Below are 23,492 nucleotides of genomic sequence, written 5' to 3' on the forward strand. Positions count from 1 at the left end.
GGACACTGTAATGTTTTTATTTGACAGAAATTGCTGTATCAGAAGCAATGTGTGACACGGAGCGTTGTCATGATGAAGGATGACTTATGGCACACTTTAAAACACACCTTCTCTCAACCATAGTTCACACCCAACTGACTGCACCGAACAAGGTGAAACTTGTCACACACTGTTACTGAGGTTCGATGCGTCGCTTCCCGTATTGAAGATCCCTGCCTTCCCATTAGATGGCACTCAGCAGCAGCATTCAGCGTATTTTGTGATCACAACGGAAAGACTCCATGTCACACATTGTTTCCGGTACAGCAATTTCTGTCAACATTATGTCCATTCTATTCACTGGATCTGGCACTGGCTCTTTCCCAAAGTCAAAATGATTCAGGACACAGAGGCAGCCATGACAGCACAACTAAAGACATTCAGGAAAGAGGGCTCCAGAACTGCTTCAGAAAGTGGCAAGAATGATGGGATACGTGTGTTTAAAGTGAGAGGAGAGTATTTTGAGGGGGGTTAATATCAATTTGTCTCTTACTGTAATAATTTAAAAAAAAAAACATTGACTGTATGGTTTGGTCACAGCTTGTATTCTGCAACTCTGTTGTTTGGTTCAGACACATTTGGGATTGGTGTCTTCTTGATAGATTGACCCTTCTATCATTAGGTAAGGTCTTTCTTTGTCTCTAGTAATTTATTTTCTCTAAAGTATATGTTTATCTGAGATTATTATAGCAACTCCTGCTTTCTTTTAATTTTTGAATGATATATCTATTTTATCCTTCGACTTTCAACCTACCTATGTTGTTATATTTGAAGTGGATTTCTTATAGAAAGCATTGTTTCCAAAGCATTATTTTTTTTCTGTTTGTTCTACATTTTTTTGTTGTTGTTTCTGTTTTGCTTTTTTCCTGCCTTCCTGTGATTTATTTGGACATGTTTTAGAATTCCATTTTGTTTTAGCCATTGTGATTTTTTGTTTTGTTTTGTTTTAGCATTGTAATGTGTTCATTTGAGAATTTTATAAAGACATTGGGAGTTAAAGTGATATTTTTGTAAACCTTAGTTGGTAATTACACTGAAATACTTATTGTTACTTTCATTATAATTGTCATTCTTCTAGTTTGAAAAAATAAATTGCACATATTTTTATACCTATAATGGATGCATACTACTGCAGAATTAAATGGAGATGCATAACGTAGCATAATTTCTAGGACAGTTGCACAAAGAAGAGACTGGAAGAAGGTATATTGCAGACTTCACAACAAATTGCAGTTTTCTGTAGCAGAGCAAAACAAGAGTCTGTTGCTTAAAAGAAATTTTAAAAATAATAAAGGGGATAATACCAACAGAAACTTCTAGCAAATGCATAATTTTAATAAGTTACTTTTCATGAGTCAAAAAACAATCAAAATTATTCTCCTGAAATCAGAATTAAATGCTAAATAACATTTTTGTAAATTATTGTATTTATTTATTTATTTATTTATTTATTTATTTATTTATTTATTAAGGGTTGATTGACACATAGCATTATATTAGCTTCAGATGTACAGTATATTGATTCACTATTTCTGTATATTGCAAAATGATCACAATAAGTCTAGTTAACATCCATCCCCACACATTATTAAAAAATATTTTTTCTTGTAATGTGAACTTTTAAGATTTACTCTCTTAGCAACTTTCAAATATACAGTACAGTGTTATTAACTAGAGTCACCATGCTGTGTATTACATCCCCATGGCTTATTTATTTTGTAACTGGAAATTGTGCTTTTTGACCCCCTACACCCATCTCTCCCAGCTCCCACCTCCCACCTCCGGGAACCAACAATCTGTTCTCTGTATCTATGATTTCTGTTTTTTTGCTCCCCCCCCCCCCATGTGGGGATGGGGGGCATTGGTTTGTTTTAGATTTCACATATAACGAAATCATACAATATTTGTCTTTCTCTGACTTATGCTTAGCGTAATGCCCTCAAGGTCCATCCATGTTGTCACAAAGGGCAAGACATCCTTTTTTGAGGTTGAATAGTATTCCATTTGTGTTTGTGTGTGTCGGGGGGAGGTGTGTATCTGTCTTCTTTATCCATTCACCCTTGATGAACACTTAGGTTGCTTCCAAGGATTAGCTATTATAAATAATGCTGCTGAACACAGAGGTACATTTATTTTTTTGAGTTAGTTTTTTTCTTTTCTTCATGTAAATACTCAGAAGTGGAATTGCTGGATCATAAAGTAGATCTATTTGTCATTTTTTGAGGAATCTCCATACTGTTTTCCATAGTGGCTGCACCAATTAGCAATCCCACCAACAGTGTACAGTGTTCCCTTTTCTCCACATCCTCGCCAATACTTGTTATTTCCTGTCTTTTTTATAATAACCATTATAATTGGTGTGAGGTGGTATCTCATTGTGGTTTTCATTTGTATTTCTCTGATATTAGTGATGTTGAGCACCATTTCATGTACCTGTTGGCCATCTATATGTCTTCTGTTCAGAGAGTCTGATCATTTTTTAATCGGGTTGTTTGTTATTGAGTTGTATGAGTTTTCTTTTTAAATATATTTTGGATGTTAATGTCTTATCAAGTATATGATTTGCAAATATTTTCTCCCATTTTGTCAGTTGCCGCTTCATTTTGTAGATGGTTTCCTTTGCTGTGCAGAAATTTTTTGTTTGATGTAGTCCTACTTGTTTATATTTGCTTTTATTGTTGCCTTTGCTTTGGTGTCAAATCCAAAAAATGATAATAAGACCAATGTTAAGGAGCTTACTGCCTAGGTTTTCTTCTAGGAGTTTTATCGTTTCAAGTCTTATGTTCAAGTCCTTGATCCATTCTTAACTTATTTTTTGTGTATGGTGTAAGACAGTGGTCCAGTTTTTTTCTTGTGCATGTCGCTGTCCAGTTTTCCCAACACTTTATTAAAGACACTGTCCTTTCCCCAACTGTATATTCTTGGCTTCTTTGTCATAAATTAATTGATCATATATGTGTGGGCTTATTTCTGGAATCTCTTTTCTGTTCCATTGACCTGTGTGTCTGTTTTTATGCCGATACTGTACTATCTTGATTATTATAGCTTTGTGATATTGTTTGGAATTAGGAAATGTGATGCCTCCAGCTTTGTTCTCTTTCTCAACATTGCTTTGGCTATTTAGGATTTTTGTGGTTCCGTCATATGTTAGGATTGTTTGTTCTATTTCTGTGAAAATGCCACTGGAATTTTGCTAGAGACTGCATTGAATCTGTAGATTGCTTGGGGTAGTATAAACATTTTAACAATATCAATTCTTCCATTTGCTGAGCATGGAATATCCTTATTTGTGTCTTCAATTTCTTTCATCATTGTCTTATACTTTTCAGTGTACAGGTCTTTTGCCTCCTTGGTTAAATTTATTCCTACATATATTGCAGGTTTCACCCCACTATCTGATAGTAGAGTGTTTCTATGAAACCTTTCCTAAGCCAAAATGACTTAAAGCAGAGTATCTCCTGCTTTCCAAAAATCACCTTACGTGACTTCACTCATACAAAAGACCTACATTAGTGCTTGTTTTCAGTAATTGAAAAAAAAAAAAAAAAAAGAAAGAGGATTTTAGCTTTTTGAAAAAAGCTCTTACCATACTAACATCAGTCTTTCATAAAAACAAAGTAGTGTAACACAAAGTTTCAGAAAGTGGTTCTACCTGTGTTCTTTTTGATGCAGTTGTAAATGGGATTGTTTTCTTAGTTTCTCCTTCTGATAGTTCATCAGCTATAATGTTTTTAGTATGTCTCTTGGTATAGCTTTCTCAGTGGTTGGTCTAATTGTTACATTACATATACATAACTTATTAGTCTACAGGTGGTTTCATTTTACCAGTTCAAGTAGAGAATAGAAAATTTATCTTCCTCCGTTACATCCCTTTTTACCCTCCCACATTTATATTTGTTTTAATTTTACCTCTACACACACTCAGAACCACATCAGGCAGTGTTACACTTTTTGCTTCAACAGTAAAATGTAATTTAGAAAACTCAAGAAGAAAAGGAAAGCCTATCGTTACATTTACTCATATTTTGCTTATTGTATTTTTTTCTTCCTTCCTGATGTTCCAATATTCCTTCTTTTGTTTCTTCCCTTATGTTTACAGTAGGACTCCCTTTAGCCATTCTTTTGGACTAGCTGTGATGCAACAGATACTTTCTCTTTTTTTTTAACTGAAAATATCTTCATGTCTTCTTTATTCCTGAAGGATATTTTCACTAGGGGTAGGTTTCTGGGTTGGCAGTTCTTTTCTTTTGGCATATAACATATACTTTGTCACTTCCTCTGGCCACCATAGCTTTTAATGTCAAATATGCTGTCATTGTGATTGTTTTACCTCTATAAGTGAGATGTCATTTTTCTCTGGTGGCTTTTTAGGATTTTCTTTATCCTTAGTTTTCAGAAGTTTAATTATGATGTGTCTTGGCATGAATTTCTTGCAGTTGATTATGTTTGGACTTCAGTCTGCTTCTTAAATCAGCACATTTATGGGATCATTTGTTTGTTAGTTTTTGACAAATTTGGGAAGTATTCAGCCATTATTTCTGCAGGTACTATTTCAGCCCTGTTCCCTTTCCCATCTCCGTCCAGGACTCCAGTTTTGTTTGTTTCTTAGTCTATTTTCTCTTTCTTGTTGAGATTTTGTAACTTCCATTGCTCTATCTTCCAGTTAACTAATCCTTTTTTCTGTCCCCTCTGCTATTGAAGCCATCTGCTGAGCTTTTTATTTTGGTTATCGTGTGTGTTAGTTGTAACATTTCCATTTGGTACTTCTTTGCATCTTCTGGTATGTTTCGTTTTTGTTGTGTTTTTGTTTTGTTTTTCTCTAAGACTTTGTTTCTTTGCAGAGGCTTTCTTTTTGTTTTTGTTTTTGTTTTAAGCATGTTCATAATGCTCATTGAAGCATTTTCTTTTATTATGCCTCATTTAAAATCTTTGTCAAAAAATTCTAACATTCCCGTCATCTTAGCATTGGTGTCTATTGACTATCTTTTTTGTAATATATTTGAGATCTTCCAGATTCTTAATATAGGTAATTTGAGATTGAAACCTGGACATTTTCTTGTTACTTTCTGAAATATTTTTATCTCATTTCAACCTGCAGTTTTATTTGACTTTCTCTGACATGCTGCATGAGAAGTGGGGAGAGCTCCCTCTTCATTGCCAGGTGAAAGTAGAAATCTGGGTTTCCCACTCCCTTACGTTGACATCCAAGGAGTGGGTGACTCTTCATTACTGCTTGGTAGGCGTGGGAGTTCCAGCTCCTCACATGTTGTCTACTCATAGGGGTGACCTCGTTGCTGTTGGTCAGTAGTGAATCTCTCTCTCTCTCTCTCTCTCTCTCTCCCTCCCTCCCTCCCTCCCTCCCTCCCTCCCTCCCTCCCTCTCTCTCTCTCTCTCTCTCTCTCTCTCTCATCTCCTCTCACAACATCCAGTGGAGAGAGGGAAACCTGTCTCATTACTGTTTCATGGGGTAGAAATCCAGGCCCTCCACGTGGTCTCCATTGACTGGTTACCAGCCAGCAGAAATGAAACTCCTGGCTCCCTAGTGCTCTGATATCACCACCTAAGGATGGTAGGGCATCTCATCACACCTTCATGAGGCTTTACATCTAGGCTCCCCATTCATCCTTTGCTAATGCGGGGAGGTTGGTGATCACAGTTTCTCATAGTGTTTGGCAAGAGTGCAGGAGATGTTGTCTAAAAGTTTTCTGTTTTCCTACAATAGCCCTTTCCTGGTCCTTTGGCTAGAGAAAGAGACTTTTGGGGGGGTCTTTTTTCCCCTTTGGTCTGCACCCATTGGCCCACCTGGTTGCTGGTCCCTTCGCCTCCACGTCTAGGATATGTGACGAAAAGATAACCGAGGGAACTCACCATTGTGTTGCTTTTTAGGCCTTGAAGCCCTTAGCCAGTTGGCGTTCTGTTCTCCACCTTTCAGAGTGTTGTTATGTTTGTTTTATATATAATGTCCTTTCTATTTTTCAGTTGTACTTAATGGAAGAAATAGAGAAAAGTATGTCTGTGGTTAGAAATTTGAGAAAACATTAGATCTCTGGTCTATCCTATCTCTGGTGAATTTCGTTACTTAATTGTAACATACACTTGAGGAAAATCTTTCTAGCAAGATTTTAGCATGGTCTTCCTTAAACCACTAGGATTAGTCGTATTTGTAAGGATACAAATCATCCTATTTTAAATTAATAACAGAATTACACTACTTGTAACCATTATTCATCAGGTAATCATTATTTTGGTAAAAAATTGAGTAATTATAATATGTTTAAAAAAACAACTATATTAAAGTATACTTCAAATGCTTATAATTTTAATGTTCTTTATATATATGTGTGTATATAAATGCATATATATATATATCCCTTATATTATGTTCTTTTACAATTAAGTTACAGAAAACAAAATTATATAGCCATAAAATCTGAAATGTTTTTCAAAAGTGAATCATAGTTCTCAGTAACTATACGTAGATTTTCAAAGTAAAAAATTGTTTTGTTTTAATTCATTAAGTATTTATTAAAAACATAGTTATGTGCCGTTGTGCTAGAGATATACTGATGAGCAAAACATACATAGTTCCTGCCTCGATCAAACATAATGTTCTCCTACAATAAAATATCAAAATAAAAAATGAAACCAAATGTTCTATGAAAGCATTTTATATGATTTTATGAATAGTGCTGCTGAGGAAAATTAGAATATTATCTTTTGAGTATATTATTCCAAATACTATATAGAGAAAAACAGACTTTTCAAGCATTGGTATTTATCACCAATGTTTATTGAAATTAAATTGAAAAGCAAATGATATTTAATGAATGTTCCATTGATGTGCAGTGAGCATACTACAGTAGTTTCTGACATATCTCATGGATTTTTAATATTGGTTTAGAGTGTAACACGGTTTAGACAAGTTACCCAATGATGACCGTGATTGTTAATGGTTTATATTAGCTGAAAGCCGTAAAATCATCCAAGGACTCTGTTAGCATTAGAATAATAATTTACCAAGACAATTACCATATACTGGAATTTTTTGCAGCTCTAATTCAGTATTATTAATAATGGATAAAATTGCACTTTTCTCAGGTTGCTGTGGGCAGCAGGGAATTATTTCAATGAATATTTCAGCACATTATTTTAATCATTGTACCACCAAATCTAAGTGGGCAATATTTTATAGTTCTTAATTCAGTCTACTAAGAAACCATGGTCATTAAATTGCAAACTATTTGTAGTGAGGTCTGTCCTGTGATTTACAAGCCTTGTTAAAAACAGTGTAAAAGAATGCAAACTGTGCCATTAATACTTGTAATTTGATGCTGCATTTGTTACTAAATGCCCATGATAAATGTTTTGTTTTTTTTTAGCAGAAGGGAGAACATTATAAAGAAAGCAGAGCTGAGTGTTATAATGCCTAAAATCTGAGGATGTTACTATTTTAAGTTTTGTTCATTTGTAAACATGTATACAAACACAATTGTGTAAAATATAAATATCTCAAAAAGTATTTTAATTTTCCGTTGAGACCAAAGAAATATTTAATTTTATAGGAAAAAATGTATTTCCAGTTATCCATTGTTGGTAATATTGATTCTTGTTTCTGTATTTTCCCATTCTTAGCCAATTGCATGATTTCTGGCGCTTGGATTACTGGGAAGACGACCTGCGTCGAAGGAGGCGATTTGTTCGGAATGCATTTGGCTCCACTCACGCTGAAGCATTGCTCAAAGCTGCAATAGAGTACGGTTAGTACCAATGCCTCTTACACAAAAATACTTCTCATGTGAGGTGACTGTGTTGTTTGGTAATTCATTTCTTTCGCTGGCGTTTAAAATTCTCCATGTCTTAAGTCAGAAGTATTATGTTCTGCTTTATGGTTCAGCATCATTTAGGCTACACTTAATCAAGCCAAAACTTCCCCCGCTTGATGTATTTTAGATCCTTGAACTTCTTTTTAAGAGATGAAAAGATTAAATAGTTGGTTATTACCCAACGTCCTTCTCATACTGCCTAAAACAAGAGTGAAATCAGTTTCTTTTTCAGTGTCATTTGAACTTTGGTGGCTAAGACCCAAGGTGAAAGAAATTTATACTGTTGGTAATTGTGTCCTCAGACTTATATATTTTTATCTATAATTTGTGTGTATATGTGTGTGTACACACACATATGTATGCTGTGTGAATATACATATAAATAATACACATGTATGCTGTTTGTATATGTACATACTTGTACATTTTACTGAAACAAATGTCTTATTAATAATCTCATTACATGGCATTCTCTATTTTAATCCTATTTTATTTTATTCAGTCTAAAAAAAGAAAATAAATCCTGCTACAATATGCCCATTTAAGCCTCAGTCCTCCAGTTGGGTTGCAAATAAAGTCTGAAAAAAAACATCCCACATTAGAGGTATCAGCAACTCTACACTATAGTAGAACTGTACCCTAAACTGTCCTTTATAAATGTATAATAAATTGTAAATACAGAATATTTTTTATAATTCGATAAAATGCCGCTACTTTATATTGCTGTCTACCAAGTATGCATAGGAGTATTTTGACTATTTACCCATTTTTAAATGCTCTAACAAATGAAGTTTGATTGATCATACCATAATTTTATAAACTATATACACTTGGAAAAAACCATTAATGAATACTCTCCATATATTTTTGTTAGGAATTACTTTTGTTCTTAAAATTATTTGTGTTTTTATGTTAATTTTCACTAATTTGAAAGTAATAAGTTAGCCATCTGTTTTAAAATTTACCACAGTTTATAGTAACATATACTAATACCATCCATGTTCTTGATACCGAACAGAGAAAATATTTAATTCTAAGAAAATGTGAAAAGCTTTTAAAATTTGTTGTGCAAATAGTATGTGAATTGATATAACTTAGTAAGGCTGAAAGTATAATTAAATAAATAACTATGTACAAGTTAGTGCCAAGTGTGTACTAGACTAGTAGAGGGGATCTCTTCATAAAATATATGAATGTCTAACCACTATGTAACTAATGTGAAATATACTGAAGATCAACTGTAATTGAAAATTTTTAAAATAAATAAATAAATACATGAGGATTTCATATAAAACTATTATACCTAAGATAGTAATTCTATAAAGTAAAAGTAATTACAAGAAAGAATATGTAGGAAAAAATTGTAATAGACCTGTACTATGGGGGATTTCTTTAATGAACTCAAAAGATCATCTAAGGATTTTAGTACCTAAGGATTTAGCACGAACTTAAAATGAGATACTATTTTTATGCTCTATAGAAGAGAGTCTTAGAATTATCTACTTAAAGTGACATGCTTTATAAAATGAACTTAGAATTACTAAAACTTTATTTCATGTAGCCAACAATTTAGAATTTTTCACCAATTCATCTTGAATTCATCTCATTTGAAATTAGAAACATCGAGAACCAATTTGTGACAAAGGTTATGCTAGCGTGTGATATTATTAGTGATACTGAATTGCCAAAGCTTTAATTGCACCTAGGTAATTATATACTACTACATTGTATTACTACATTAAGCATTCTACAGGTTGCTTTTAAAAAGGGTCTGTTAGAAAAAGAGTTCTTTTGGTTCTCTATGATCGTGGATACTCTATGTTGTACATTTAATTTATAAATTATCTCTATTACTGAACAAGTGTCAAAGCATATCAGAAATAAATTTCAGTTTTTTATCTTAAACTCTTTTTAAGATCGATAGTCATATTTTAGTATCATAGTAACTATTTTTTAATGAACCTAAACTAAAAAAAAAAAAACTCTATTTTTGAAATAGATAAAGGAAGGATATAGGTGATAGTAACTATCCTCTGCATGTAGTATAAGTGTATTTTAAAATGCATAGTGGTTTGTAAATTTTAAATACTGGATCATCAGCATTATCAAAACCTATTATCCCTCTTGAGTGTTGGGGTCTTTGATAAATGGAAAGAAGGGTATATTGTCATTTTATTCATATCCAGGACAAAGACAAGCATGCCATAATATATTCAGGAAATCTACCTGGTGCTTAGGCCAGTTACTCCGTGGTCATTCTCAGGGTTATGGTCGTGCTGTGGAAGACAAAAGAGAAGTGAAACAATTATCCCAAAACAATTCTAGAGCATACCTCTTCAACTTTTATCACTATTCATTTCTATGGACTTTTGAAAGTGAGTAGAATGTGGGGAGTAAAATATGCAGGATGAAAAGAGGATGAGTAGAAAGTATTTCCTGGAGTGATCTGTCCATAGAAATGGGAGTAGGAAGTGGAAACTGCCAAGAGAAAAATGTAGTATTGTACCCTCTTCCAAACTCTGAACGTGCCTCTTACCTACATACAAAGTATTTCTTCAGAATAAATAGGAAGTAAGTGTCAGTAATTATTATAAAGTACTTCACCCAAAACAAATAGATGTTGAAAAACTTAATTGAAAGCATATCTTGTATATTTTAAAGAAAGCTTTTGTGTTCACATATTGCAACAACATTCATATAAAAGTAAAAAAGCTCTGGCCACTCTTCCTGCCATCAAATATTTGAATGTGTTTGAGTACCTTCAAGTCTGGCGTTGTGTTGACTAACACCCAATTGATGGAATGTGTTTGATTTGTGTAGACATAGATAGGTAAAGGGTATATTTATAGTACAGACCTACAAATTCTGAAAGAGCTTCTAGAAAAAAATTGAAATTCAATTTATTCCTTCATCTGGATTAAATATTTACAATATTTCACTTTTCCCTGTAAATTCTATCTTGAAAGATAAGCACTAAATGCACCAAAACTGTGCTGTAATTTTTGCTCAAAAAAATTGTTTTTATATTCATCTCCATTGTGGCAAATATTGTTTTAGGAACAAAAGAATATTGTATCAAAACTTTCAGTATGGCTGGAAATATTTGAATCAGTGATCAAAGTTTTCAGGATTTTAAACAAGTTGTACCAGCTGAGGGAATTAACCTTAAATTACTTAAATAGGGAATATTTACATGACCATCAAAGCAATCCCTGGTATTTGAAAACTAGTCAGGTCTGTCTCTCTGTTCCTGTAGTACAAATATGTTTCAAGAAGGGGACCCTATATTAATGTAACATAAGTGAAACTGAATTAGCAGACTTAATGTTTTAATAAAAATGTTTTGAATCACTTGATTTCTCCTAAATTCAGAGATTTTAGATTAGATTATAGTTGAATTTTCATGTTATGGGCAGATATGATTAGCCATAGTTTGGGTTTCTTGACATTCTCTTCAGGCAATTTATTTGGAGACACAAAACAAATATATTAGCAATGCTTTCTTTTAACTGAACACATACTTAGAATTGGATGTATCTTCAAGGAGGCATAAAGAACAGTAATCTTGTTTCATATTTACTTTGAAAAGCTTTCCCTTCCATTTCATTATTAGAACTTTTGGTTGACCTTTTTCGGTTGGAAAACACCCTTAACGCTGATGGAGTTTTTCATGCTTCTTAGTAATACTAATGAGTTGAATAATTTATGAGGTTGTCATGTGCAAAAGATTTGGTGTGATTTGATACATTTTCAGCCTCTGGTGTTGGAATGTGATTAGTAAAAACCTAGAGGCATGTAATTCTTTTTCCTGGTGTTTAATGTTCTAATGTTGTACGCATTCAATAAGTTATTTAGGTGTTTTCTACTAGTGAAATCTCATACAAGTGCAAATTTAATTCATTACCAGGATTTTACAGACCATAGCCATGAAGGAATATAAGGAAGATATTTTAAAACTCATAAATTCATCTTACGACCTGTGAAGTTTTTTTCTTCAGGGCAAATTAGCTAATAAGGCAATGACTGGAAAAGGAGGGTTTCGTATGTTATTTGTATGTTTAAATAAAACCTATGTTAGTGAATTCTGGTACATCCGTGATGCTTAAAGATTATGCTGTCAAAGAATAGTACAAAATCTTAATAAGTTTGCTTTTCTTTGTTGACTGTCAAGTATCATTTAGGACTCCGTTTCCCTTCTGTAAAATTACAGTGGAGCAATGTTTCATCAAAGCCTAAGTGCACAGCCCCCCACCCCATGGCTGTGATCAAAGACTTCAGCTTAAATAGGTCTGATCCGGCTCACAGAAGAGGGCAGGTTGCCTCAGCCCAAGGAAAAAAAACATGGAGCAAAGATGACAAAGTTAATCAGTCATTTCTTTGGCAATAAATAATAAGATATGCTGAGAACTGCAAATGAGAACATTCTTAGGTTCCTCAGAGATGTGTCTGTTTAACACCTGATTTATCTGAGCTTGTGAAGCCGCCAAGATTTGACCTTGAATAAAAAGCAGCTCTGTAATGAATCTGGAATTAAATTAGTTTTGATGGTACATGCATGGCTACTGCAACGTGCTACTTAAAGTCATCAAGAAATACGAAAAGCACTGACAATAAAGAAATACGAATGCAGCGATACAATTGTTGAGAAAGCAGCTTCAAATTATCTGACTTCTTTTTTTCTGACTTTAGTTTTTTAAGAGTTCACAGTTGTTATATTTGAGAAAGATGATTTGACTTTTTAACCCAATAGCCTATTGTTTGTATTATGTAGAGACCCTAGCAAAACATCTTATTATTGTGCATTGATAAGTCCATTTTAGTTGGTGTATTATTAATTGAATCTTGGTATCTAGAATGAAATAGATGATCTGATTATGGTTAAAATAATTTATTGAAATATTAATGGTTTAAATTTTTTAAAAGACAAGGCGAGAAAGACAAGCAGAGAATCATCTTTGACCTCGTCTTGGTGCCAGTGTCATATTTTAATATGGCCTTCTCTTCATCCAATGGTTTTTGTAGTCTTTTAAAATAAAACCGATTTTAGAAATGCTGGGATATAAAAAATAGTTATAAAATGCCTTTTACAGATTTTTCTATAGCATTTTCACATCAACAAAGGTTGTAACAGCCCTCCTGTTTTTATGTTGAAGCTTCAAATTGCAGGCTTTAAACATTCAGAGGGATCAAGTAACTTTATTAATTTAAAAACTTTTATTGATTATATTTTACCTGCCACTTGTGTGCTAGATGCTGGATTCAGAGACTGAGACATAGTTTCCACCTTCTAAGGCCACACAGTTCAGTACTTCTCAGTGGGGGTGGAGGTCAGCATGTGGTCGTGGCATCTAATGGGTAGAAACCTTGGACTTACAGGACTGCAGACACCAGAACAAAGGCAGCAACAGAACTCCAGCCCACAGTGTCAGTGGTATCAAGGTGAAAAACTCTTGGTCTGAGGCAAAGAATCAGCGGTTGTCATAGAAGGAGGTAGCAGTTCACAAAGGAGCACAGTAGAGCCCTGACTAACTCTGAGCCTAGTGTCAAGTTCATAGAATTCGTAGTAATTCCTTACGAACTGTCTTGAGAGAAGATTAGGAATTTCCCAGTTGAGCAGAGAAGGGCAGAGGTAATAACAGAAATTACCAGGGCAGCAAGGCCTAAAACGGCCTAACTTACTCCTTTGAATGTCCTCGATATTTTACGCTTGGTAACAGGTCACTTTGTAAAGATTTCAGAATATGTTTTGAATTGAGATGTTTCATGGTCTGAGATAAAAAGAAAACCAAATGAGGGCAGGAATCATATCTTCCATCTATTGCATTTAAAGCATCCATGTTAATACAATTTTATGTACTTAGTTGCTATTTTTAATTGATAATTGATTAATTTTAAGGTGTATACACAGTATTTTACCCACATTCATTCAGCATTTTCAGTAGCAGCATTGAACAATGGGATTTCTGTGGAATAAATCTATAAGTATGTTATTTTCAAATTCTGAAATTTGTTTTCTATGTCTGTATTTATTTCCACTTAAATCATCAAAAGCAGTTAAAGATAAGGAACTATCTTTATTTATTAAAATATATTAATTTATTTATTAAAATAAGTAATAAATTATTAATAAAAATTAATAATATTATTAAAGCATCAACATCAGTTAAAGATAAGGGACTATATTTATTAAAAGATATTAATTTATTTATTTAAATAATAAATTATATTAATTTATTTTGGATTAATAGAAATCCAAAATTATATTAATGGATTTATTGCTGAGTGGCATGGAACTGTTCATAATCTTGCTTATATTCTTTTAGACTAATTTTTCATAACGTGTACACTATTGTATTAGGTTGGTGCAAAAGTAATTGCAGTTTAAAAGGTTAAAAACAATTGCAAAACCCGCAATTACTTTTGCACCAACCTAATATTTATAATTACTACACAATATGATAAATATATCCATCAAGGTGTACTAAAAATGCTATATGAGCTTAGTAAAGGGTGCTGCCTGTAGCAGGGAAAAAATAAATTCTAGGTAGACTTGAACAGATGAATGGAAAGCTTCCCAAGCCAGTAACTGGGATGGTGGCCCTTTGGAGAACCACACGTCATGTGTCCAGGGAATGCAAAACGGTGCTGTGTGACAGAAGAGAGGACAGTGCGGGGAGATCGTACAAAGATGAGGCTGAAAGGCTGTTTAGAGTCATTTTGTAAAGGGATTTGGCAATACAGCCATTAGAGAATTTTTGGGGGACCATAGAAATTAAATGACACGCTAATTAATAAAATGGTAGATAGAGGAAAAACTCATTCTAAATACCGTTCTCGTACTATGCAGTGTAAGTATAAACTTGAAATTGCTGTACTGTAGGTAAACTTGTAATTTTCTTAACTGCAAGAGCATTATTACTGAACATTTCCAACTCTAAAGTTTACCTGATAAATTTTGGCCTACTCTTCTTCTAGCCTATCATCTATAAAAATCGTCAGTACGGATGAACTTAGTGTGCATTCTGTGTCATTTATAAAAGCATTTTTAAATGTTTTTGGTGTTTTTAAATTGCTGTAAAATAACCTATATCATCACCATCTCTTCGCTATTCCATTTTTTATAGTTAAAGAAAAGCTTTTTTGTTAATTTGCTCTTCCTTCCATATATCTCAGTTTACCTAACCAAAACAACTCCTACCTCCATTTCTGAGTTGTAAAGTAAATTTTCCCCATTGAATTTTGTGATGGGCTTTAAAAAAGAAAATCCAAGTGTCATTCCCCAGGTTAATGCCACCCATGCCAGAGGAAGTCTACCCCACCCTCTCAGCACTCATTCAAGTTGTCCAGTTCATCTTTTTTTCCATTCCAAGAGTTGCCAAAACTTTTGTCCTACCGTTCTGTTTGTTACTCTGCCAGCTACCCCTCTTAACTCAAGATGCAAGGTGTCTTTCCTTTGTTCTTGATCCCCTCCCTTCCCTCACTCCCTCCCTCCTTCCCTTCCCTTCTTTCTTCCTTTCTCCCTTCCTTCCTAAAAAGAAACATGCTCATTGTAAAAAATCTAGAAAATGCCAAAACAGTGGAAAGATGAAGGGAAAATCACTCATATACAACCATGTAAAGATAGCTGTCTTTACCTTTTGATGTATTTATTTCAGCCAGTCTCTTTCTAAGCATACTTTAACACAGGGACCAAACACTATGCTATGTCCTCAAACTGTGGCAAAGATGAATAATACATTATCTCTGCTCTTTATATCTAGAGGATTCTAAACTCAGGCAAATTTTCTATATGTTTTAGCATTTTTCCCCCAAGTTAAGTATATCATGTGATTTTTAATGTAATGAAATTCTATGTAAAATATTTTTAAATCACCTTAACTTCATTGCTAATCAAAACCCTACCAAGTAATAATTCAGTCTAAAATGTAGAGATTCTACATTTGTTACCATGTATATTCTTAAAATAAGGTTTATCAGATTTCCTTTAAAAAGCATAGAATGCACTTTTCTACATTCACTCCATTAAGAAGATTATTAAGTTAGCATTTCATACTTATATAGTATCATGCTTAAATTCAATAATATTTTCTTGCACCTTTTTAATTGCATTTTTCAGTTTAAAAATGCTGTTTATGAATATCTCCTTTGTTGGTCTGCTCTAAGAAATATTGCTTACATATGAATATTTTGAATTAGAAATAAATGAAATTCCGTTTTTGCTGTCAGACCCAAATTGTAAAAATGCATTGCATGTCTTTGAAAATCAGTATACTCTATTAGCAGACCTGTCAATATAAAAAGTGCATTCCATTTCCACCTCTTGCTCTAATAACCTTTTCTGTGTTACTCTGAGGCAGTTCACATAATCAGAGTATATTGTCAGCTTACTGGAGTTGGGGAAGCATGAAATGAAAATCACGTTAATATTGATCCAATTCTTTTACTTGCAAGTGTCCTTGATGTCCTTTTCCACTGAGCAATAACTGTTGATGTTAGGTAGCCATTTTTTTCTTTTATTTCTTATAGTCCTGTAAATCTTTTACAAGCATAACTAATCTGAATAAGAATTTACCACTTAGAATAACTTCTGTGAGCATTTCGTCTTAATTAATGCCCATACTGCTAATTCTACATGTTTAGTATACCACTGAAATGTTTTCCTTGAGCTTTCCAAACAACAGCCTACCTTCAGATATAATATTAAGTCTGGTTTAAAACATACAAGTCTAGACAAGTTCCTCATGGGTAAAAACACAAAGGATGCTGTACTCTAAGTTTATGTGATATATGATGTGCTAAAATGGACCATAAATAACATCAATTATTGATTCGGGAAAGGATTACAAATCTCAAACAAATTTATTATAAATTTAAAGCTGGTATCTTGGATTTTAATTTTATGGTAATGTAGATAATATCTATTTTGGATTATTCAATATATTCCCTGTTAACAAAAATGAATTGAATTGGGAACCAAGGTTAAATCTAATGTATTCAGACTAAAATACTCACAGCTAAGACAAGAGGAACTTGATGTCTGAACTGTCCAGATTTTTAATCTGTATTTATTAAGTTTGATCAGTAACTACTTAGACTTTTACTTAAAGTGTGTTACTAACACAAATATAAACTGTCCATTTGAATAGAAAAATCTGTTTTATTTATGGAAATACTTGCTTTCCAATAAAGTGATTTTGTATTGGTAAAGTGAGGCTCCTGAATCAGAGTTTTCAATATAATATTAAGCACTTCATCTTTTTTGAAATGTTCAAAATTGTAAACTCAGCATGTAGATTGATTCATACATATGATTGCATGAGACCATGTCACCATATCTAATGTAATTAGTTGAGCGGTATATTTATCTTAAAATCTTTTCCTTTTAGTGGAAATTAAATAATATCATTTAGACTTACTAAAAACACTGTTCTGTAAAGGTATTTATGGCTCTGATTTCAGCTTTAATGAGAAAAAGTAATCTTTAAAATTTCCCAAAGTATTCATATGTCATTAATTCTTCTAAAAGAAAATACTTAGGTTTGAAAATGAATTGCAGAATATTATCTTACTTACATAGGGGTAGTTTTGTCAAAATACATCTTAAAAGCTAAAATACAATGTTATAAAATGGTATATATTCAAAAGAACTTCTCCTTCAAAAAAGGAGAAGTTGTCATCTTGTAAAGCTGGTTTCTAAATGTTTAGAAACATTGGAATTTCCTGATATATTTCATTTAAATAAAATTAAAATGAGGCTAAATTTTCATTCTGCCCATCTCCTCCCAATGATGAAGAGCTATATTAAATGCAATATACATATAGCAAATTCTGATATTACCTTTGTTGAGAAAGCAATTCTTTTTTTTTTCAAATACCCAAGGTATTAAGAATATTTGTATTCTTAATTAAGATAGCCATATACAAAATCAAAAATGCATGTCAAATACATTGATGCTTATATAGTTTTATTTCATTATATCTTTAAATGAATAATATAGTTATCGGGGGAAAACAATGTATACTGTAAGCTATTTACACTCCATTCAGTTTCACAGACATTTCATGGCACCTGTGTGCTAGCCATCCATCCTGTCTGCAGGGAGCGTCCACCCTAGAGGAGGGTTGGTTGAAGGCTCATGTTACTGTAGTGAATATAAACAAAGTGCTGTGACAGCATGGCAGGGAGAAGAAGATTCAGCCCAGCTTAAGGAAAGGAAACCATTTTTTGTTGAATACCTGTTGTGAGGCACTGTGCTAAGACCTTAGACACACGCACTGTCTTTTTTGAGTTTTATAATCCTCATATCAGCCTGCTTTCTTTCCTCCTTTCCGTAAAACTTGGGCAGCATTATTACAGGCCATAACAAGCATTGGCTGTGTTCTTGTTCAATTTTAAATCATGTACTTAGTAAACTCTTTTAAAATTGCTAATTTGTTTTATTTATTTTATCAAAATGGTAACACACATTTTTAAGAATTTATCACATAAACAATCTTCACAGATTTCAGTTTTTTAGCAACTATTGTTTTATTTTAACATTGCAATGATACTGTGAGAGTTCAGTTGATAAATACTTATTCCTCTTTCACAGATTGGGAAACTGAAATTGAGATTGGTCGGGATATATTTTTTTTTAATATGTTCTTAATGGATGTTTGCAGGAAAAATAAAGTAAGAATGTCAAATCACATAGTCCAGCTTCCTCATTTATGAGGAAGCTGTAAAAGACATAAAGAGAAAAATAAGTACCATGCATATAAAATTATTAGTATTTGAATATGTTTATGTTTTCATATGCTCACTCAACAGATATTGATTGATTGCCACTTCATTTGACATTTGACACACTGGAAATTAATATCTGATAAGAGAATACCTAAATAAAAGATTACAAAAAAAAAACACCAAAAACCAGTGATAATATATTATGACTTTATTTATAAGATACCACGTTTATACAGAGAAGGGAGTAAGTAATCAACTAAACTGAATCTTGAAGGGCACAGCAGGTAAGAGAATTCCATGTAAAAGAAATTACATGTGTCAGACTTAAAGGTTTGAAACAGGGTGGCATGCTTGGAAACAAAAACATTCAGCTCTTAGGGAATATAAGGTGTGAAGAGGTCAAATCAGTAAAATAGTGAGGTTAAGTAAGCAGGGACCAGATCATGAGTCATAGACGTTGTATTTAAATTGTGCAGATAAATAACATTGAAAATGCATTTTTACACAGTAGATATACATAAGGTAGGTAGGTACATACATACATACATATATATGTACACACACACCCATATATATACATACATATGTGTATATATATGGGTGTGTGTGTGTATATACATATATATATCGCTGTGCCAAAAGAAATGTATACACGTAACTTGTATTCATCTTTTGTTATCGGTATGTGTTGAGTATTACAATTTTAATAGTTTTTTTCTTTCTTAAAATGTGTACGCATTTTTTGGCACCCTCTGTATATACACGTATCATTTTAATAACTCAGTTCTCATGCAGATAGTAACAATAGCATAAAACTGGTAAGAAGCTGATGCTACACTAAAATTGGCTTGTTATGGGTTTAGTATATCTTTTCTCTTTGTGCATTGGCTAATATATAATTTATGGTTTATCTATCATCGAAAATTACTTTTTTCTTTTTTAGTATAGATGTTATAAAGTTGACTGTAGAATAATTCCTGAAAGAAAAATAAGCTACAATGCAGTATTTTTGTTTACATTAACTGTTTATATTTATCAATGGAAAAAGACACGATGGGCAAATGAAATAATGTCTTTACCTTGATTGTACAGACTTTCTAGATAGACATTTTCTCTGAATATTATAAAGATAAATCAATGCATCTAATTTATCATTTTCTATATTTTAACTTATTTAAACTAACAGTAAAACTATTTTAAATAATAATGCAATTATAGTAGTAATAATGCTAGAGAATAGTAACAGTAGTAGATGCATTTAGTTCTCTTATTAATTCACTTTTAAAATATACTTTGTTTCACATGGATCTTTCTTGTTTAAGAGAAATTTTATGAAAGTGGAGCTTTATGAAGGTTCATGTAATGTCGTATTCTATATTAGATAACATTTTTATTCTATATTAGATAACATTTTTACATACAAAACAAGTATAACATATTTACAGAGAAATCTGATGTATATAGAATTTGTTATTTGTAACATAATGTGGAAAATAACATAAGTGCAATTTTGCATTTGGATTTATTAGTCTAATTTAGTGAAATTCTTTTATTCTAAAACCTTACACATTTTATGGCACTGTAATGTTTTCTAGAAAATAAGCATATATGTCTATCTTATCCAGCTTTACACATAATCCACATTTTCAAATCTGAGGCATTCTGGTGGTTTGTAGTATTCGCTTGTTAATTTCTTGATGAATGGCGAAAAGAGGCCAAGAAGTGCACACAGCCCAACGTGTCTTCTGAAGATAGATGATCTCAAATAAATTCTCTTCCCAATCAGATTTTGATTTGTTAGGTGTTAAACCAATTCTTTCTAAGGACAGTGTTTATAAGCCTTGTAATGAGACAGCCCTTTGAGACCTTACCTCTTTTTGCCTGTAATTTTGATGAATGAAACTCTAATTCATAAAGGATATTGTGATTGAAAAGCACCTTTGGATCTCGTACACTTTAATTTAGATAAATGTTTGCTGCAGTACCATAAAATCAGGAAGTTTCCTGAGCTGCAAACTGATAACACTTCAACAGGGATGATGAGTTCAGTGTGTTGGCATGGATTAGTTTACTATATTTTTTAAAGACGTATTTGTTTCACTGCTTTAAAAAAGGGGATGGAATTAAAAGCTTGATATGCATTTTAGAGCTCACCTTTGGTTGAGTACATTTTCTTTTTGATAGATTTTAATTTTAAGAACAAGAGTTACGTAAAGCTTCTTTTAATGACAAAGCAGATTACACATGGTTGTGATACAAGGAAAAACTTGCTTTATTAGGGTGACTCAGACATAAAAGGTTTCATTGGTTATTTTATATAAAGAACCAAATTTCCTTTTCTGTAAATATATAGATCCTTGAATTTTTTTCCCCGAACTGAAGGCAGATCACCAAGAATCTCTGAGGTACCCTGGGACCTGCAGATTAGGAACTATCCAGAGATAACTTTATGTTGCAGGGTATTCACTTAATTCAGTATGTATCCGGGCTTGTTAAGAGTGCCAGGCAGTGCACTAAGAACTGAGAATACAAAGACAGAAGCATGTTTCCAGTCATTAAGAGCTTCCAGGCCATGTGGACGTAACAAGCAAACAATTACAATACCGATAACTACTGCAGTAGATTTATGAGGTGTGGAGGAAGCAATAAGGGAAAGAGCACACAAACCTACCTTCAGAAATCAGAGGTGGGAACATGGGGTGAGGAGACTTGAACTTCAGTTCAGCAAACGTTTGCAGCACACCTGCTGTGTGGCAGGCACAGAGGCTGCAGAAACCAGGCTGGAGCGTAGTGGAGAAGGGACACACATCAGATAGCACCTATCCTGTGTGGTTGGGTTCTGTGTCAGTTGTAAAAGTATAGAGGGTTTGGTTGGGAAAGGTACCGGAAGGAGGTGCACTTTGATGGTCAAGTAGGAATTGGCCAAACAAAGGAGGAAGGAAGGAACATACCAGACAAAGGGGATAATATTAGCACAGGTAAAGTGGTCTGAGAAAGCCTGACCTACTTTGGAAGCTGTAAATGACCCAGTATTGCTGATGGGGGTTTAAAAAAAAAATAAGGCAAACCTGGTAATAAGAGGATAAAAGGCCTTGCTCAGCCATGCTGAGGAGTTCGGAGTTTATCCTTTACATAAGGGCAAGCCTTGCATTGAGCACCGTTTTTTGGGAGGAGTTGATAAATGAAATTAAGCGAGAAATATCCTCAACGTATTTGTGTTTCATAATAATCACACTGACAGAAGCATGGAGGATGCGTAGCTGAGGGAGCTGTGGACGCCCTCGAGAGCAAAATGGTGGTGGCCTGAGTAGGGCAGTGGCGTGACCTTGCAGGACGAATCCCACGTTTGTGGCTTCAGTAAGTGTGTTGATCAAAATAGGATGTGGAGGAGCAGAGGATGATTTGTTCAGTTAGGAAAATGTGGAACTGGGAATATCCAGTTGAAGATGTCTAGTAGAAATATGGCCATAAACACCTCAAGAGAGACTTCTTGGCTATTAATCATTGGATTTGCCTCTTTTGTTCTCAGATGAAGCAAGCTCTGGGTTTGTCAAATTAAGTTACTACCCAAGAAGCAAATACATTATAAAGAGAGCTAACCCCAGAAGATTAGTGTTGTGCTGGCTTTATATCACCGAAAAAACAAATGAAATTAAGATAAGGTTATGGAGTGTTCAGTAATCAATCCTCAGTTTTTATTCCAGAAATAAGAATTACCTATGGGCCAGTGAAAGAAGAATGTACATATAACCCATTTGATTCCCCCCACCTCCCAAGTAGCATTGACTTGTAATAACACTCTTTGTCTGAAGTATTTATGAAACTATATATTTAGCAGTCTATGCCTTTATCCTGTTAAGTTATTTTCAACCATGCTCTCTAAATGCTAGTGTCCAGTAAGAGCTAGGATGACAGACGCCCTCTCAGCCAGTGACACGGCAGTGCTGTTGTACCATGAGTGTGTTCCTCAACATGTGATTTTTACTCCTCTGTAGGCTATCTTTGAGTCAATTTGTTAACGTTTTAGCAAACAATTGGCTCTGAGTAACTGAAGAGAAGAAGTATGCTAGCTGCAGAAAAAGAAGCTAACACTCTGTGTTACAGTGAAGGTTTTACGGCAGCCAGGTGCACTTCTAAGAAAATATCAACAGTTAGTAATAAACTGTGGGAGTCCTTTCCTGGGCCTAGTAGGATTGACCAAAAGTATTATTGTGAAATGGCGAGTTTTAGCCAAAGGTATCACAAGATTTGGAGAATAATTGCATGTGTACACATATCATAGCATCCCCTAGAACTGATACACCACCACCATACAGGAGTGATTTATTAGGCTCCATTTTGGGAATATATCTGCCACACCAAATGACATGTGATTGTGTTTTCCTAGTTAGTGCTGGTCCTTGAAGCCTATATCCTAATACTACTGCTAGAACCATAAATGAATCTTCTTCCAGGTAGAATTTCATCTTCAAGTGACATGAAATAGAGGAATTGCTTAGCTATAATATATATATACACACACACACATATATATATATATATATATATATATATATATATATATATATATATATGTGTGTGTATATATATATATATATATATATATATATATATATATATAATTTACTTGTACTTCAGGTAATTTTATATTCATTGTCACCTGCCAACACAGGTGTTTGAATGTAAATAGTGAAATATTTGTTAAGCAGTCAAATCCATAAGAAATTCAACTGCATTTTAATTTCTAACCTTTATATTGATTGACCTGTTAATGCTAGGTCAATTTTTGCTATATTTCCATTCTTCTGACTTATTTTTTTGTGTTTGGATTTTGGCCTTTTGTAGTATTTTATGTAACAAAATCAGGATATCACTTTTTTTTTTTTTTCAGGATGTCACTTTAG

General features: G+C 33.3%; 1 protein-coding gene across 7 annotated transcripts in view; it reads left to right on the top strand.

The window, feature by feature from the left end:
- Window positions 1–23,492, top strand: part of NBEA (neurobeachin) — a 662,791-nt gene that overhangs the window by 416,172 nt on the left and 223,127 nt on the right. For all 7 annotated transcript variants that reach the window (XM_019736455.3, XM_074330023.2, XM_074330024.2 and 4 more), the window contains one exon: window positions 7,672–7,796. In XM_019736455.3, the coding sequence (XP_019592014.2) occupies window positions 7,672–7,796 (125 nt within the window). The remainder of the gene's footprint in view (window positions 1–7,671; window positions 7,797–23,492) is intronic.

Source organism: Rhinolophus sinicus, chromosome 16, assembly GCF_057876585.1.
Source record: "Rhinolophus sinicus isolate RSI-liver-muscle chromosome 16, RSI-T2T, whole genome shotgun sequence".
NCBI classification, from domain to species: Eukaryota; Metazoa; Chordata; class Mammalia; order Chiroptera; family Rhinolophidae; genus Rhinolophus; species Rhinolophus sinicus.